This window comes from Mercurialis annua, linkage group LG6 (assembly GCF_937616625.2).
Source record: "Mercurialis annua linkage group LG6, ddMerAnnu1.2, whole genome shotgun sequence".
Lineage (NCBI taxonomy): Eukaryota > Viridiplantae > Streptophyta > Magnoliopsida > Malpighiales > Euphorbiaceae > Mercurialis > Mercurialis annua.
In genome coordinates this window covers 37,842,063-37,859,762 of record NC_065575.1, presented here as the reverse complement: position 1 = coordinate 37,859,762, position 17,700 = coordinate 37,842,063, and the positions used below count along the sequence as shown (strand labels likewise).

The 17,700-nt window shown below is 34.8% G+C and overlaps 3 protein-coding genes and 1 long non-coding RNA gene across 5 annotated transcripts; all 4 read left to right on the top strand.

Annotated features, from left to right (window-relative positions):
- Positions 1-5,390: 5,390 nt before the first annotated feature.
- LOC126686199 (uncharacterized) lies at positions 5,391-7,450 on the top strand. Its single transcript, XR_007643828.2, has 3 exons — positions 5,391-5,874; positions 6,718-6,812; positions 7,351-7,450. It is a non-coding gene; the product is annotated as an uncharacterized LOC126686199 (long non-coding RNA).
- Positions 7,451-7,466: 16 nt separating this feature from the next.
- Positions 7,467-9,280, top strand: LOC126687835 (uncharacterized). Its single transcript, XM_050382392.1, has 4 exons — positions 7,467-7,781; positions 7,869-8,563; positions 8,660-9,038; positions 9,197-9,280. Exons 1-4 carry the CDS (start codon positions 7,467-7,469, stop codon positions 9,278-9,280), a joined length of 1,473 nt encoding a protein of 490 aa, XP_050238349.1.
- Positions 9,281-9,827: 547 nt separating this feature from the next.
- LOC126687834 (uncharacterized) lies at positions 9,828-10,968 on the top strand. The gene is made up of 3 exons (XM_050382391.1): positions 9,828-10,005; positions 10,089-10,188; positions 10,264-10,968. The coding sequence occupies exons 1-3, from the start codon at positions 9,851-9,853 to the stop codon at positions 10,966-10,968; spliced, it is 960 nt and encodes a 319-aa protein (XP_050238348.1). The 5' UTR covers positions 9,828-9,850.
- Positions 10,969-14,148: 3,180 nt separating this feature from the next.
- On the top strand, positions 14,149-17,635 carry LOC126686768 (probable polygalacturonase). Of its 2 annotated transcripts, none has more exons than XM_050380995.2 (7): positions 14,149-14,824; positions 15,123-15,440; positions 15,714-15,834; positions 15,912-16,086; positions 16,207-16,277; positions 16,565-17,239; positions 17,336-17,635. In XM_050380995.2, the coding sequence occupies exons 1-7, from the start codon at positions 14,807-14,809 to the stop codon at positions 17,401-17,403; spliced, it is 1,446 nt and encodes a 481-aa protein (XP_050236952.1). In that variant the 5' UTR covers positions 14,149-14,806; the 3' UTR covers positions 17,404-17,635. The 2 variants fall into 2 exon arrangements, with proteins under 2 accessions (XP_050236952.1, XP_050236953.1); XM_050380996.2 differs by having other exon boundaries at positions 14,150-14,824; positions 17,363-17,635.
- Positions 17,636-17,700: the final 65 nt, after the last annotated feature.

Below are 17,700 nucleotides of genomic sequence, written 5' to 3'. Positions count from 1 at the left end.
CAATCCTTCGTGGAATCAGAATTTTTTTTAATTTTATTTGATAAATAATATTATTGGCTTCTTTTATTTTTTTAAAACGAGACGATATATTGTAGCTCCTATTTTTTTAATTAAAAACCACTGGATTTCTCTAAAATTATTACCAAAATTAATAATAGCTCAATTTGACATCTGTGATTTTAAATTTTGGTAGTCTAATTTATTTTAATATTTTAAACATATTTTAATAATAATTAAAAAATAAGATTTTTTTTTTTAAATTAGCTTCAACGAACTTATCAATGGGGATTGCTCCTCAACTGATGAAAAGGGAACAAAATTGTCTCGTAAGAGCTATATTATTTATTAAAGCGTCCTTGATCGTTGAGTTTGCCCCGATCTTGCAATTAAATTGTCGTTTCAAATTATTGTGACGATTTGCAATCACAAATTTATAATATGTGGTAATTTATTATCGTCGAACTTTAACTCTAAGAGCCAGTGAAGACTTAATCTAATGGTAAAGTCTGAGTGTGTATGAAGTCGAGAGTTCGAATCCCGACTATCACGAGGCTGTTGTTTACCTGTTTTACTAATTCCCTGCTAACCCCGCTAACATTTGATGTAATTAGTTTCTATCTATCTATAAAAAGAAGAAACTTTAACTCTGAGATCCATTTTTGGTTTTTGTTCATTGATTCTATATTTTATTTTACCCTTTTCAACGCCAAAATTTAATTGAAAAATGGCGAGTGGTTAAATTTTTAAGTATGAATAGATGTAACAATATATTTGAAGAAGGACCTATATGTCAGTTAAACATGTGATTGTTCGTATAAACAGAATAGGTTGAGGGTCAACAGGTCAAAGCCAAGTCTAGTCTGGTTCGTCAAATTAAATGTACAGTACACTTCAAAAAGAAACCGTTTTTTTTCTTTCAGAACTGCAAGCAAGATTGTCATGACATTTAAAAGATACTAGAGTTTCTTTTTGGGTTTTTAACCGTTTTATTTTTAGTTTAAAATCACATACTATCCCTGATTTTATGACTTTAAGCCCTCTAAACACTAAATCCCTTAAACTTTATTTCGATCACAAGACTTTCTGATTTTTAATTTGGCGATCACAATACTACTTTTATCCAAAAAATGACAAAAATACCATAAACATGTGTAATTAAAAAAAAAACCTAATTCAGTCCAACCGAACAAAATTAAATTTAAAACCACCTATAATCAAACCTCAGATTATCTAACCAAATCCGCCGTCACGCACCCGCCGAATAGGTTTGAGAAGACGAAACTCGTCTTCTCATAATAGGTCTGAGAAAATGAGGTCGTCTTCTTAGTTGGACTGAGAGGACGAGCAAATCCTCAGACCGTCGGAAAAAAGAATTGGGCGATGGGTGAGGTGTGGTACCGAATAATATGATAGGCTTGACAATGTAATTGTGATTTGCAGCAAAAAAAATAAAAATTAATAAATTATAGTTCTAATGATATAAGCGTTGGGCATACATCTACTAGGTTGTGGGTTTATTAATAAAAGTCTTTTAAAAATGGTCAATTTAATATAAAAAATTAATCTAATGCAGAAAGGGTTAATTTAGAGAATTTTTATGAACTTTTGCCAGATAAAAAAGGGTCAATTTTATGCTTCATTGTACAATTGAAATGAAAAAAATGCAAAATAGGGTAAACTTAACTGATTTTCAACGTCAGGATAGGATTGAAAACGGATAAAAAATCGGGATTTTTTAAGATATTAGATCGCCGGAATATGATTGGAAAAATTTCCAGTCAACAACGGTCTACGTGGTCCACTGTGAATATGTGGTATGTTCAACGTTGAATGTTGATTGTATTCTATGAATGTTTTACAAGTGTATTTTATGTTTTATTGGTGTTTTTTTGGATATACGTTTGATTTTATTGACTGTTATGTATGGTGTGTTTTAAGCGTATTTTAAATATATTTTTTGGTGTTTGTCTTTTCAGTGTTTTTTTAGTATATTTTTGACATTACTAATATCAAAAAATAAATTAAAGTAAACAAAATATAAATTGAAAGTAAAGAGAAAATGAACCAGTTTGATTTTTGTTTATATCCAGTGGTTTTTAATCCAATACTTTTGTTTTTGTTTTTAGTACCTCGGAAAATTAACTTTCTTTGCCAATATTTTTGTAAATAATTTTCTTTCCGGATAATGTTGAAAGAAATCCATATTTTATTTATTTATTAATTAGGTTTAATGCCTTAAAAAACTTCGATCTTTTAATCCCTTTTTGATCCTACTCTGACGTTAAAAAATGATCAATTTTATTCTATTTTATATTTTTGTGTTTCAGTTGTACCCTGAATATTAAATTAACATCTTTTTCATTTGAAAAAAAATACAAAAATATTTTTCATGTCTAGCATATATTAATTGTCTGTGTTTAAAATTTATTTAGATTTAGTTAAATTAATTAAGAATTTAAATTAATTTTAATTTATTATGGTTTTTAGTTAGGTTTTAAAAATAAAGGACTTATTTGTACTTTTTGAATGGAAAGGAATTTAATTTTAGCTTTAAACTTAGTTAATTGAATGATTTCATCATTTAAGTAAAAAAAATTGAAAAATTTTGAAAAAATTAGGATATAATTGAAACGATAAAATGCAAAATAATGTAAAATTGACTAGTTTTCAGTGTCAGGATAGGATTGAAAAGGGGCTAAAAGATAGGATTTTTTTAAGACATTAGACCTTTTTAACTAATATATTAATTTTATATCAATTTATATATAAATTACATTATATATTTTACATTTACATTCCTTATAATTTTAACATATTAAAATTATTCTGATTTTTATGTGTACATGAAGTCAGATTAAATTAATATGTTCCAGCGTTACGCCTCTGGATTTGTTCCTAATTTGTCAACTAACGGAAAGATCAACGTAAATTGAGATTTCATCCCGATTTACATACTAACAAATACTCTCCGTCTTAATATAACAGACTGTTTCAAAAAGCATGATAAATTGAAATATATGATTAAATAGATTAAAATTTATTACTTTATTTATTTTTATATTTTTGTATTTTATAATTTTATAATTTTTTTAATATTAATATATTGTTGAATAGTTTTTTATAGATGCATTATGCATTGGTATTGAAAATAGCAGCTATTCTATGTTGGAATATGAAATAAAATTTTCAATTTAAAAATTATTTATCAAAAAGAGAAGTGACTTAAATATTAAGAGGCTAAAATGACCGAAGTGACCTATTAAATATTGAAAAATCAATTAAATAATGGACGAAAGGAGAATGTTATTATCCATGCATGAGTTTAGATCTGAAATTATTTATCTCTTAAACTTTGAAATTAATATTATTCTCTGATTTTAATGTTTTATTTGGAATTTTGATAAAAAAAACTGATATATAAAAAGGAAGTAATGAATTTTTTAAAATTCATGAGATAAACAGTAGTTCAGACCTAAATTTATAGGAGTAAAAGTAATTAATTAAAATATTACCATATCTAAATTTATTTACTTCTGCTTTATTAATTATAGATATCTAATCGATGAATATTTTTAAATTGTAAATAGTTATTTTAAAAAGCTCTAATTATTTAAAACCACTCATTTTGAATTTTATTTGTACTAGTTTCGCATTACGTGCTATGCACGTGACTCGTAACATAACTTCTCAATGAATATATTAATAAATTTATTATAATTATATCAAATTTTTATTTATAATTAATAGTAAAAGTAAATATAATATATTCGGTTATTTAATTTTTTTCCATAGTGAATTTATTCTTCTTTTGGTTTTATAATAACCATAATTAAATAATTAACTTAATTTTATTAATAATATCTTTAAAAATATAAGATAGAGTTTTAAATAATAATATATTGACCAAATACAGTATTTTAATTTTGTAGTTCAATCAAACTAAAAGATAGGTATTCCTATTAATTTGGAGACAATGTAGAAATTGGAGATAATTTAGCTACCTATTCTAATTAGGAATTTAATTATAATAGTGATTAATTAAATAACTAATTAGTTAATGACTATAAAATTTACTTAGTTGTAAACTGAAAAGGATTATTTATTAAATTTGCCTGTCCCCCTCCCCCTCATCCGTGCTTTTATATATAGTATAGATTTATATCCTAATTAAGAAAAAAGTTCATTATACCATATTTTGATTTTTACGTTTCACCTCTACCTCAAAAAGTAAAATTGACCTGTTTTTATTTAAAATAAAATAAAATAATCTTTCATTTTTAATCTATATTCTAATTAAACATTAATATATTAATAGTACAAAAATACCTTCTTAAAAAAATTAAAAAATAAGAATAATTTTTATTTAATTTTTTTATTAATTTTATAAAATTAAATCTCTTTTCAAAAAAATAAAAAATATAAATTCGGCCATCGAAGTAGCTCCTTCTTCGATGGAAAAGGATATGTCGGAGAAGGAACAACTGCCCCTTAAGAGGAGCTGTTTGCTCCTTCTCCAGATCTGGAGAAGTACCGGAGAAGGAGCTGCTGCTTTTTTCTAAATTTTGTAGCAGCAGCGGCAGCTCCCCGATGGCCGTTGGGGAGAATTTTTTTATTTATTTAATTTTTTTATAAAATTAATTAATTATTAAAATTTATTGAATATTTTTAAAGTTACAAAATCTCTTTATATTTTTTTAAAATAGAAAAATGTATAATATGTTTTAGTTGTTTTTAATGATTACATCCTTAAATTAATTATATCGTCAATTGTATCCTTATTCGTAGTAGAGGTGAAATATAAAAACCCATTAGGATGCAAATGAAATGTTTTTTAGGTCAAGATATAAATGTAAAAAAGTTTCAACGTGAGTGGTTTTTTTAAAGTAATTAGGCCTTTTAAAATAGGTAAAAAGTACAAAAAAACTCTCGAGATTTTGTTCAGCCCTTTTTGATTTTTTAGGGCGCAATTAAGCCCTTGTGGTTTTTTACTCTTTTGAATTTTTTTATTGAACAAATAAACTCTTATGTTAATAATGGCGGTTAACAGTGCCAAATGTCTTTAAAAAAAGATTCAAAAATATTTTTAATATTCGCAATATATTTCAACTTATTTCTTCAAAGGACTTATACTAATAAAAGATTTAGATTAGGGATCCGAATGATATTTTTTCTTTTAATTTAAAAACTTAAAAAATAAAAGAAAGGGACCTCCGGGCACTCACTACTAGAAATTCATGAATTGGCGACGGAAATTAGCGACGGAACAAGTTTCCGTCGCTAATTTGGCTAATCACCGACTGATCTGGCGACAGATTGGTTATCAGTCGCCAAAATTAAGAGAAAATGGTTACCGACGGAATTTTCGTCGGTAATCCGTCGTTGATTTTGGCGGGGCGAGGGAGGGAAGAATTGCCGCGTTTTTGTTTGCCAAAATTAGCGACGGATAGTAAAGTTCCGTCGCTAATTGCACAACTATATGAAACGCACAGTTTCATTAAACTAATTAGCGACGGAAACTGATCATCGGTCGCTAATTAGTTTAATGAAACTCTGCGTTTCATTTATCTTGATTTTAGCGACGGAATTAGTGTCCGTCGCTAAAAACAAGATAAATGAAACGCAGCAGCCGGTCTTCTTCCATTTCAGAAACCTAATTGAAAAAAAAAGTGCTGCCGCCGGTGTCTTCTTCCTTCTGCTGCCGCCGGTGTCTTCTTCCATCTGCTGCCGCCGGTGTCTTCTTCTATCTGCTGCCGTCGGTCTCCCTCCTCCGCTAGTCTCTTTCTTCCTCTGGTCTCCCTCCTCCGCTGCTCCTCCTCTTCCCTACTGCCGGAGCTAAACCGCTGCCGTCCTCCTCTCACCGGCCACCGCACATTTGTAAGTTTTGTTTTTTAATTAATGAATTCGTTAACTGAATTTAGGGTATTTTTAGGGTTTAATATTGTTTAATTAATTGAATTGTTAGGTTAGTTTAATTAGATTTTAATTAGATTAGGTTTAAATTAGATTAGGTTTTAATTTAATTTCTAGAATTAAATTATAAAAATTTCAGATTATTACATTAGGTTAGTATTTATTTTGATTTAATAGATTATTTTAATTAATCCTTAAGTTTATTTTAATTAGGTTAGTATTATTGGATTAGGTTAGGATATTTTGTTTTATTTTATTTTAGTTAAAAAAATAAAATAGTTTATTTAAATTTATTAGATTATTAATTAGTAAATTTTTATTAATTTTCTAAAAATAGTAATAAAATTAGGGTCATTTATAATTAGATTTTTATAGTTAATTATGATAATTTGAAATTAGTAGAGAATACTATTAGTATGTTTAAGTTGATCTATACAATTAAAATTGCATTATATTATTTTTATAATAAATAATAATATAATTAGATTATAATGATGTTCTTTAAAATTAGTTGAATAGAATAGTAGTAAAAATATTATTTAATACTTGTAAAATTATGTAAAAATTGACATAATTCATGATGGTTTAATGATATAATGAATTGATGGAATTGGTGTATTGAATATCTTTGAATATGTAATATTTTGCTTGCAGGATTTCCCTGAAAAATGGGTGATGCTCATTTTTAAGGGAAATGCTGCCGGATTTTCGTTAATAATTAGAAAAAAAATTTAGTAGTACTCAAAGAGACATTTAATTTGTTAACTTGTAGTGCTCTAACAGACTTATTTGAAACTATTATTGTAGGTTTTGTCCTTATTACGGTTATTCCTATTGTCGTCCACCCACACCGTTTTTACCATCCACATTCTCTTCTCATTTGCGGTTCTGCTCTTCAACAAGTAAGTATTACTGCATTTTTGTATTTCATTTTAATTAGTTAGAGTAAATTGAATAACTGTGCAAATATTTAATTAACAAAGATTTTATTCACACCGAATAAAATCTTACCTAGCCGTAGAAACCCGTCCCGTGTGTTCAAGAGATTGAACGACACGGGATTGTACGTGTGTACAGTTCGTAAAACTGCTGTCGTCTGCGTAATTTGATCACGAAAAAACATATATGTATGGATATGGTATAAAAATATTCGGTAGTTTTCTGGCGTATGTTCTCCGGGTGGCTATTTAATATAAGCTGTGTAACGCTTATTCCTTACGGAATATATAATTACCGTTACACACCCTATATTATGTAATGCACCTGGGGAACGACGCCGGAAGGCTGCCGAATATTTTTTCCGTATTCATGCATATATCGTGATCGAATTATGGGGCGCCAGTTTTGCGAATGGGATAGGACCCTACCCTTTTAGCAGTCAATTACATTGACTTTGCTACGTTGAGCTTATGAACCAGTACCTAATTGTACGTCCTCCAGAAATGAATCCAGACCGCAGCTGGATGTATACGAGGCATGACAGAGGCTTCCTGCCGCCAGATTTTTTCCCTAATCTGGAAGAGTTCGTGAATTTTGCTGTGCAACATCCCGAGTGTATGAATGGAGAAGAGATAAAATGCCCCTGTTCTAGGACAAAATGTAGAAATACGAATTTTCGAGATGTCGAAGTTGTGAAACTACATGTCTTGCAGTCTGAGTTTGTTCCAGATTACTATGTCTGGATTCACCACGGTGAGGTGAATGTCCCTCCTGTTGTTCAGCAGCCGGTTAATGAATACGATTACTATACTGAGGGAGGGGGAGATTTAAACTCCGGTCAGAGAATGGTTATTGATGCTGCTGGTCCTGAAGTTTTTGAGGAAGAGACCCCGAATGAAGAAGCTCAAAAGTTTTTTGATATGATGAGTGCGGCAGAAGAAGAAATATGGCCCGGAAATAGCAGACACTCACCCCTGTCCGCATCTGTTGAAATTTTGGATATTAAGTGTCGACATCAGGGGTCGATATCTTTAATTGACGACACCTGCCGTTTATTACAAGAACTGCTTCCAGAGAACAACAAAATGCCGAAATTTTTTGCTAATATCAAGAAGCTGGTGAAAGGTCTCGGGTTGCCGGTTGAGGTTATTGAGTGCTGTTTGCACAACTGTATGATTTACTGGGGGGCGGACGAGGATTTAACCCACTACAAAGTTTGCACATTTCCTCGGTGGAAACCTGTTACGAAAAGCAATTCGGCCAAAAGAAGGGCTAACGTTCCTTATAAAAAAATGTTTTATTTCCCTTTAACTCCGAGGCTGCAAAGGTTGTACGCTTCCAAAGCCACGGCTAAACATATGACATGGCACGCTGAACATGAAATGGAAGACGAGAAGATGTGTCATCCTTCTGACTCTCCGGCGTGGAAACGGTTCAGTGAGTTGCATACAGATTTTGCTGATGAAACAAGAAATATCAGACTAGGCTTATGTACTGACGGGTTTCAACCATTTGGTAGTTTTGGAACACAATATTCTTCCTGGCCAGTCATTGTGACGCCGTATAATCTGCCTCCAGGCATGTGCATGAAGGATGAGTTTATGTTTTTGACAATACTTGTCCCGGGACCTGGAAATCCAAAAGACCAGATGGATATATTCCTGCAGCCGTTAATAGCGGAGTTGAATCAATTGTGGGAATCTGGAATTCGGACGTATGACGTTCAAAAGAGGCAGAATTTTCAAATGAGGGCGGCGCTTATGTGGACAATTAATGACTTTCCCGCTTATGCAATGTTGTCTGGGTGGAGCACATCAGGAAGACTGGCATGTCCGCATTGTATGGAAAATACCGAGGCATTCACGTTGCCCGATAGTGGTAAACAGTCCTGGTTTGATTGCCACAGAAAATTTTTACCTACGGGCCATCATTTTCGTCGGAATGTTACTGAATTTCGAAAAGGCAAACAAGTAAAGCACAAATTTGGAGGTGTGAGGACTGGAGATGAAGTATTAGCAGAGGTTGACGGTCTGGGGTTTAAGAGGGCTTATGAGACAGATGCTAAGGCTACGAATGCTGATCTATCTAAAGGCCGTGGTTGGAATCGAAAGAGTATCTTTTGGGATTTACCGTATTGGAAGACAAATGTAATCCGGCATAATCTCGATGTCATGCATATTGAGAAAAATGTATTTGACAACGTTTTTAATACCGTACTCAATTTACCTGGTAAGACGAAAGACACGGCAAAATCTAGGGCAGAGCTGAATAAGATTTGTGATCGTCCCGGTCTAGCACAAGATCAGGAAACCGGTAGATATCCAAAGGCTTTGTATGCTTTGGACAGGGATTTAAAAAAGATTTTGCTCGAATGGATTCAAAAGTTAAAGTTTCCGGACGGTTACGTGTCCAACTTGGCAAGGTGTGTTGATTTAAACAGTTTGAAGATGATGGGCATGAAAAGTCATGACTGTCATGTCTTCATGCAACGACTTTTGCCAATTGCTCTTCGGGAGCTTCTTCCGCCCGAAGTGTGGGAGCCTTTAACAGAGCTAAGTATCTTCTTCAGAGAATTAACTGCCACATCGCTGAAAAAGGCAGATCTTGAGAGATTGGATCTTGATATCCCGAAGATACTGTGCAAGTTGGAACGTATTTTTCCACCGAGTTTTTTTTAATTCGATGGAACATCTCCCCGTACACCTTCCATACGAAGCTATGATGGCAGGACCTGTTCAGTATCGTTGGATGTATCCGTTTGAAAGGTACTACATCTACAGTTCTATTTCATCGATCGAGTGGTTGGTACATGCATGAACTAATTATTTGATTATGCAGATACCTGAGAAAACTCAAAAATAAGGTCTCGAATAAAGGCAGAGTGGAAGGAAGCATCAGCAGCGGATATTTATTAGAGGAAACAGCAAAATTTGCATCTTTCTATTTCAAGGATGGTGATCCGATGCTACCACGTCGGATGCAAAGAAATGAAGTTTGCGAAATGGACGTTGATGATGATGTCGACAGATTATCCATTTTCAAACCGAAAGGGCGACCTATAGGTGCTTCTCGGAACAGATATCTGGATGATGCTGAATATAATGCTGCCCGAAGCTATATCCTTCTGAATTGCACTGAAATCGAACCTTTCAGAGAGTATGTCTTCATATCCACATTTAAGTTCAATATTGAAGAATTTTATACAATTTGTCTTAATTCGCTCGTATTCTTGTAAATAGAGTTTTTGAAGGCGAGTTGTATGAAATCAACCCCGAAATCACACAGACCGAAGTTGTAGTCAAGTTGGAGAGTGAATTCGCCTTTTGGTTCGAGCAATATGTAAGTATTTATGTTGTTTTATCGTCGTAGTTGTATATATTATCGTGTTGATCCGTATAAATAATTGTGCTACAGGTGAAAGACCAAACTGTCTGTACCAATCCCTATATTCTAAGTCTTGCAGAAGGACCGCTTAGATCGGTCAAAACATTCAAGGGGTATTGTGTGAACGGGTTTAAATTCAATACTGAAGAATATGGGGAGGATCGGGTTACAATGAATAGCGGAGTTTGTGTAAAAGGATCACTCTACGGCCCGGCTGAAAGCGACTTTTATGGAGTGTTGACTGACATTATCGAGTTAGAGTATCCAGCTCTACCGATAAAAAGGACGGTCTTATTTAAATGTAATTGGTTTGATCCTACGAAAAAAGTTGGTATGTTAGCCCATCCTCGGTATAACATAGTGGATGTTAATCACAGAAAGAGGTACAACAAATATGAACCCTTCATTTTAGCTGAACAGTCCGATCAAGTACATTACTTACCTTATCCTAGTAAAAGGCGAGACAAAAAAGACTGGTGGGCAGTATGCAAGATAAAAGCTCGCTCTGAGATAGACATGCCTGAAACAACTGTTCCAACTTTCCAAGATGATAGTGTAGATCATCTGCTCGATGTCATAACAAATAAAGAACCGACAAATTTAGTTGATCCGAATGGCGAGGCGGACGAGGCTGCATTACACAACCCTCCATTAGTGGAGACGGAAGATGATTATCCACCATCTTCATCAGACGATGAAGACATTGGAGCGGCAGATAATATAGAAATTGCATGATTCGTTTAAGTGTCATTTATGTAGAATTTTGACTTTTATTTACATTTGTTGATGTGGTAACTTTATTTTGTTAATAAATTATGTGTTATGGTTTTTATAATAGTTGTGTTTATTTTTTTCTTGTCGAATATTTTTTTGTAATCTTTTTTGCAGATATGAGAGGTTCAGGTGGTTCTTCTGCCGGCCGAGGCCGCGGTAGGGATACAGTTCAGGGACGCGGACGTGGACGCGGCGACCCAGAGCAGGATGCCCCTGAGGACTCGGATCCCGGGGCTGAGCAGCAGGTGCTAGCTGCTAGACCTGCGCCGCGGAGAGCGGCGAGACAGCCGCAACCACAGGGCCAGCCACCAGCGACGGACGAGACTGGGAGAGTAGAGTTACACCAGATGCTGCAAGGTATGATTGACAACTTTTTTTTTAAAAATAATTTAATTTAAAAAATGTGAAAACTAAGTGTTTTTGTAATGTGCAGAGAAAAATTACTGGATAGCAGGAACGACAGCGGGACAGCATCTAGGGCGATCTTGCCCATTTTCCGATCTAGATGGTTTGCTGAGGGTTCCTCGTGGAAGAAGATTACAGCAGAGCATAAGGGCTTCTACTTCGAGGAGTTCAAGGTTGTTAAATATTTAAAATTTTAAATATATGTTTAACTTTCTTTTTGATTTCTAATTATATTTATTTTTTAATGGTTTGCAGAAGGGTTTTTGCTGGGACCCGACCTACCCTGAGGATCTGATTAGAGGGGTCTTCTACCGACATGCGGGCAATCGGTATAAAGATACTCTCCACAACATGAAGCCGGATAAAAAAGAGGGCAGTGTTAGTGCTGATACTTGGGCGTTATGGAAGCGAGACTGGGATACTGCTGAGGCTAAGAAAAAGTCCGATATAGCACGAGCTAATCGGATGAGTGAGCCGTCCGGAGCTGGCACCGGACCTGTTCGACATACCGCAGGATCGCGATCGGCTACGAGGCATAAGACAGTTATGGTATGTTTTTAATATTAATAATCGTGTTAAATATTTTGTTTATCTATTAATTAATTTGTTCATTTCATATAATAGACTGAGGAGCTTGGTCGAGAGCCCACTTTGGCTGAGTTGCATGTACGGTTGCACCTGACCAAAGCAGATCGGACTGTCTTTGTTGACAAGAGATCAAAGGACAAAAATGTAAGTTTATTTTAACCTTAAGTGACTGTTTAATATGACTTATATATAACTTTAATTATATAGACGTTGTTTATAGGATGTTTACGTGTTTGTTGTGGGTGTTGTGATTGCTGTTACTTATAGTTGAACAGAGTGTCTGTAGTTTTTGCAGGATGTCCCTGAAAAATGGGTGATGATAAAATTATAGACAAAATGCTGCCCAATTTTAGTTAGAAATGTAGGTTTAACTAATTTAAAAATTTGTATTTTTTAAATCTCAGGACCGTTTTCAGGCAGAGCTTGCTGCAGCAACACAGTCTCAGGCAGCTGGAGAAGGGAGTTCGTCGACTCCAGAGCCGATCGACGAGAACGAGCTGTTTTTGTCTCTCGAGGCAATCAAGAAGCAGCGAGTCTACGGTATTGGATCGGCTTCAGCATCCTACATCGGCCAGAGCAGCGCTAGCCGATTGCGCCGCGGCGGATCATCCCAGCAGGGGAACGTTAGTACTGAGGACATAGAGCAGCGTATTGCTAGGGAGGTTGAGGAGCGGCTCGAGCAGCGGATTCGTACTGTGGAGGCGGGTTTCGAAGAGCGGGTCGAGCAGCGGATCCATAGTGTGGAGGCGGGTTTCGACGAGCGGATCCGTATTGAGCTTGCGCGGCTGATGACTACACTCCCACCCGAGTTACGCCCGCAGTTCCCACCACCCCCACCCCCTCCTGCTGATGACACCACCAGTTTAGAGTAGGCTTGTGATACACTTGGACATATTTATGTTTTTTGTTCGTATACTTTAATATTAATGTTTTTTGTATGCTTTTTGACGTTTATATATATATATATATATATATATATTACGGATTTGGTTATATATATTTATTGTTTCTTATGTATGTGAATGGTATATTTAACAGGTCTAACGAATAACAGAAAAAATATGAAAATAAGCCGTAAAAAAATAAAATTTTGCAAAAAATAGGTAATTTAGCGACTACCTGTTTTAACTTTAGCGACGAATTTTCCGTCGCTAAATTAACATGACACGACTGTTTCTTGCAATTGGCGACGGAATTTTCCGTCGCCAATTGCAAGAAACAGCGACGGAATTACCGACGGACTTTCCGTCGCCAAGTTAGCGACGGAAAGTCCGTCGGTAATTCCGTCAGAAAATTGGTCGGCTGGCCGACCAATTTACCGACCTTTTTCCTCCAACTTACCGACGGAATATTCGGTCGGTAAGTTGGCGACAGACAGTGTTTTGGGTCGCTATTACAATTAGCGACCCAAAATCTACCGACGGACGGAGTCCGTCGGTAATCCGTCGCTAATTGTAATTAGCGACGGATCTCAGGTGTTTAGCGACGGAAATATCCGTCGCTAAACACCTGTTTTCTAGTAGTGACTAAAGGTCGTGGCCTGTTCTCACCTGAGAACAACAGACCCGTGCTGACGGTAGTTTTCGAACTGATGATGATTTTGGGACTGACGATGGTTTTGGGGTCAGTGGTTTTCGAAATAGGTTCTAATAATTTTTTTTATTTGAGTTTCTATTAATTCATTGAGTTTGATTGGTTTAATCATATTTTGATTAGTTTAATTGTATTTTTGTTAATTGGATTTTGTATGATTTAATTAGATTTGATTGTATTTTATTTGATTTAATTGTATTTTAATTGATTTTAATAAAAATTTAATTAATCAGAGTTAATTAGGAAGAGAAGTTGAAAATATGTTAATTTTTTTTAGAAATATAAAATTGCTAAATATTTTAAACATTAAGTATTTTTTTAATTCTTTTTCCAAAGGCAACGTCATCAATTAACAACAATATGGACGGAAGAGCTTTTTGTTCGATAGAAAAACCGTAAAGGTTTAATTGTGCCCGAAAAATAAAAAAGAGCTAAACTGCACTTTTGAAAAAACCTTACCTCCAGCTTATATGCCTTTAAAATTCCAGTTTATAAAAAAAGGAAAATATTCTACTGTTTTTTTGAGAGTTTCTAAGAAGTGTTTTGATTGGTGTTTTACCATAAGTTCCTCTGAGACGGAGTTTACAAAGGTTTTACCTTTTTAACTGGAATCTTGAAAAATAGTTACCACTTACCAAGACAGACAAAACCAAGAAAACCCGAAGAAGACGAACAGAACTGTCCTATTTCTATGCAACAACTCGCTTCTCTACTCATCACTCTCACTCCACTTTTGATTGGCCAAATTCAAAACAGAATCAAACCCAACTTCAATTCTCGTCGAACTGTTTAGATTTTCCTTTTCTTTGTCGGCTGTCCAAGATTATTGGGTTGGAGTTCATAATCTTGAACAAGAAAAAACAGAGTGTGTAAATAGTAATGGTAATGAGAAAGAAAAAAAATGAATGAATGAATGAATGAAGGAACAGGGAGGGACCTACTGCTTCATTTTTGGCTGGCAGTAGAGGTCACTGTCAATTATTTTCTTTTCTTGATTGAGTGGTCTTCGTTTTATTTTTCTCTCAACACTCACTAATCCCCATCACATAGTGAGATCTTGGTGGGTGATCAAGAATTAAGAGTTAAGAATCAAGATCCTTCAGTTTTCTTGCTTACTATCTGCCAAAGGTGAAATACATTATTAAAGCTGCTTTCTTTTCTTTTCTTGCCTGGTCTCTAAAGGGAAACTTAAATTATTCAACATTTCAGTCTTATGAGGAGATCTTTTACTGTGAGTCTTCTCATTCTTTATGATCTATTTTTACTCATCATGGGATCTTAATTCTGCTGAATTATAGTAATGGGCTTTGTTGGTTTTTGTTTCTAAATGTAGTATGTTATCAAATCTATCAACTTTTGTATTTGAATTGTGCTTTAGAGCTGTGTAATCTGCAGTTTCTTCAGTGTTTTTTTAGTTACTAATTGTGTTTAGTGATCAGAGTTTTGGAAAGTTGAGGAATGAGACTGTAATAATCAGATCTCATGTTTGTATGTAGTAAATTATGATTCTTTTTCTTTTTTTCTTTCAGTTAGTGGATTTGCTTCTGGTTTTTGTACTGTTCTGTGATGTTCTGTGGCTTATCAGCGGCGATTTGCATTGCAAATGGGGTAATGCTGATGATATTCGGCCTCACAGTGTTACGATTACGGAGTTTGGTGCAGTTGGAGATGGGGTGACGCTCAACACGAAAGCGTTTCAAAATGCTATCTTTTATCTTAATTCGTTTGCTGATAAGGGCGGTGCCAAGTTGTTTGTTCCGGCTGGCCGGTGGCTGACAGGAAGCTTTGATCTTATCAGTCATCTGACACTGTGGTTAGATAAAGATGCAGTGATTCTTGGATCAACTGTAAGTTCTCACATTCATTTGCAGTAGTTATGATAAGCATGTAATTAATGTGCATGCCAGGGAGTTGTTTTTATTTGAAATTTAAGTAATTTAGGGCTCCATGGAGTTCATATGCTAATTAATGCAAGAATGACAGCGAATCTGTGTTTTCGGTGCCTCATTGCTATCCACTTGTTCAAGTTGAGCCCCTACAGTGCTCTCTCTTGTGACTCTGGGGCCATATTTATGATATTTTGGCTCATAATATTAAAATGCTTGACCTGCCAATTCCAGAATTCTGATGATTGGCCAGTTGTTGATGCTCTTCCATCATATGGCCGAGGGCGGGAGTTGCCTGGTGGAAGGCATCGAAGCCTCATTTATGGCCGCAATTTGACAGATGTTGTTATAACAGGTTCGTGATGTCGATGCAAATTGTCCATACTTGTCAAGTTTCTTTATCTAAAATTAATTACTGATTTCTCCATGCAGGTGATAATGGAACTATTGATGGTCAAGGCAGCATTTGGTGGACATGGTTTAAAACTGAAACTCTAAATTATACGCGGCCTCATCTGGTGGAATTGATGAACTCGTCTGGGATAGTTATCTCAAATCTGACTTTCATAAATTCGCCATTCTGGACAATCCATCCTGTTTACTGCAGGTTTGTTCCTTTCCTCGTTTGCTGGTCTTGAAGTTCGTACATTACCATTATAGAACTGTGCAAAAGTGAAACTTCACTGGATTATGGGGAAGAGTTGAGATTGTTTTTCTGGATGAACAGCACAGTTGTTATCCAAAATGTTACAATCCGTGCCCCGCTTGATTCGCCCAATACTGATGGGATTGATCCAGGTAACTTTTCTCTGCCGGTTGAAAACAAGTTCCTACATTATTCGTATATGGCAAGTAATAAAGTTTTAAAATGCAAATTACGTAAAATAAACTTGACAGAATATTTTAGTCTGCTTTGAGTTAGAAACTAAGTTTGTGCTAATGTAACTCGGATAATTTTCAAAATGTTGAGGAACCAGCCATACGGAGAAGAAATAATATTTCTATGAAACTGCAAACAACCATTTCCATGTACTTGCTTCAACTAATTCCTTAGGTTTCTTATCCATTCATCTAAATGCATTCAGATTCTTCTGATGATGTGTGCATTGAGGACTGCTTCATCAGCACCGGGGATGATCTAATAGCCATCAAAAGTGGGTGGGATGAGTATGGAATATCATATGGCCGCCCTTGCAGAAACATCACAATTCGTCGGCTGGTTGGACAAACTCGATCAAGTGCAGGGATTGCTATTGGAAGCGAAATGTCTGGTGGTGTATCTGAAGTTCATGCTGAAAATCTTCTGTTTTACGGTTCACATACAGGTATTAGGATAAAGACATCTCCAGGAAGGGGAGGCTACGTGAGAAACATTCATGTTTCAAATGTAACCTTGATTGACGTGAAAGTAGCTATAATGTTCACTGGTCGTTATGGGGAACACCCAGATGGGCATTATGATCCCGAAGCTTTTCCGATAATAGAGCAGATAACTTTTGAAGATGTCAGAGGAGATAACATTAACTATGCAGGCACTCTGGAAGGTATAGAAGTGGACTCTTTTCGTGACATCTGCCTATCGAACATTACCCTCAATGTAACCTCCGAGTCTCCCTGGAAGTGCTCATATATCGAAGGATATTCTGAGTCGGTATCTCCAGAAATTTGTGAGCCTCTCAGGGAGAAAATCTCCCCTGATCATTACTCGAATTGCTACCATCTATCAAGTTCTTTGCTAAATTCAAGATACCAAAACAGAGGTAATTGGCTGCTATCTTGGTAAAATTACAGAAAGTTTATTATTCGTTCAGCAGTCAATTTACGACTTTACGTACATTTGCAAACACTCAATTCAGTTCGATTCTTGCCATTTCTCAACACAGCTGCTCATGGCCATGGAAAAGAAATGATCTTGCTGACATAAGAATAGAGTGAAGTTGCTGATTTGGCAGTGTTGACTTGTGAGAGCATTGAGAAATGATTTTTCCTGTAACTTTGTGTGCAGTAACGAATAATTGAGTGATTGATATATTCAATAGTAAAAATAGAGTTATATTTTTCAAAACACACAATGTAGTCTGTTCTTTCACATAGTCCTATATGGTTTATTTTTTGTTTGTATCTTTTTTGATATTGAATACATTTTTTCTATGTAATTCTACAATCTTGTGAATTAAGGAGCCTGATCTCGTCTATTTCCTGGAAGGTAACACTCCTGTAC

What these genes read in the sequence shown, in the direction of transcription:
- LOC126687835 (XM_050382392.1), top strand. Translation starts at nt 7,467, where the DNA reads ATGAATGGAGAAGAGATAAAATGCCCCTGTTCTAGGACAAAATGTAGA. An exon ending in TGGGAATCTGGAATTCGGAC is followed by an intron (nt 8,564 to 8,659) that starts GTATGACGTTCA and finishes GTCTGGGTGGAG; the next exon opens with CACATCAGGAAGACTGGCAT. An exon ending in TCATGCATATTGAGAAAAAT is followed by an intron (nt 9,039 to 9,196) that starts GTATTTGACAAC and finishes TGCTTTGGACAG; the next exon opens with GGATTTAAAAAAGATTTTGC.
- LOC126687834 (XM_050382391.1), top strand. Translation starts at nt 9,851, where the DNA reads ATGGACGTTGATGATGATGTCGACAGATTATCCATTTTCAAACCGAAA. An exon ending in GAAATCGAACCTTTCAGAGA is followed by an intron (nt 10,006 to 10,088) that starts GTATGTCTTCAT and finishes TCTTGTAAATAG; the next exon opens with AGTTTTTGAAGGCGAGTTGT. An exon ending in CCTTTTGGTTCGAGCAATAT is followed by an intron (nt 10,189 to 10,263) that starts GTAAGTATTTAT and finishes ATTGTGCTACAG; the next exon opens with GTGAAAGACCAAACTGTCTG.
- LOC126686768 (XM_050380995.2), top strand. An exon ending in CAGTGATTCTTGGATCAACT is followed by an intron (nt 15,441 to 15,713) that starts GTAAGTTCTCAC and finishes TGCCAATTCCAG; the next exon opens with AATTCTGATGATTGGCCAGT. An exon ending in ATCCATCCTGTTTACTGCAG is followed by an intron (nt 16,087 to 16,206) that starts GTTTGTTCCTTT and finishes CTGGATGAACAG; the next exon opens with CACAGTTGTTATCCAAAATG.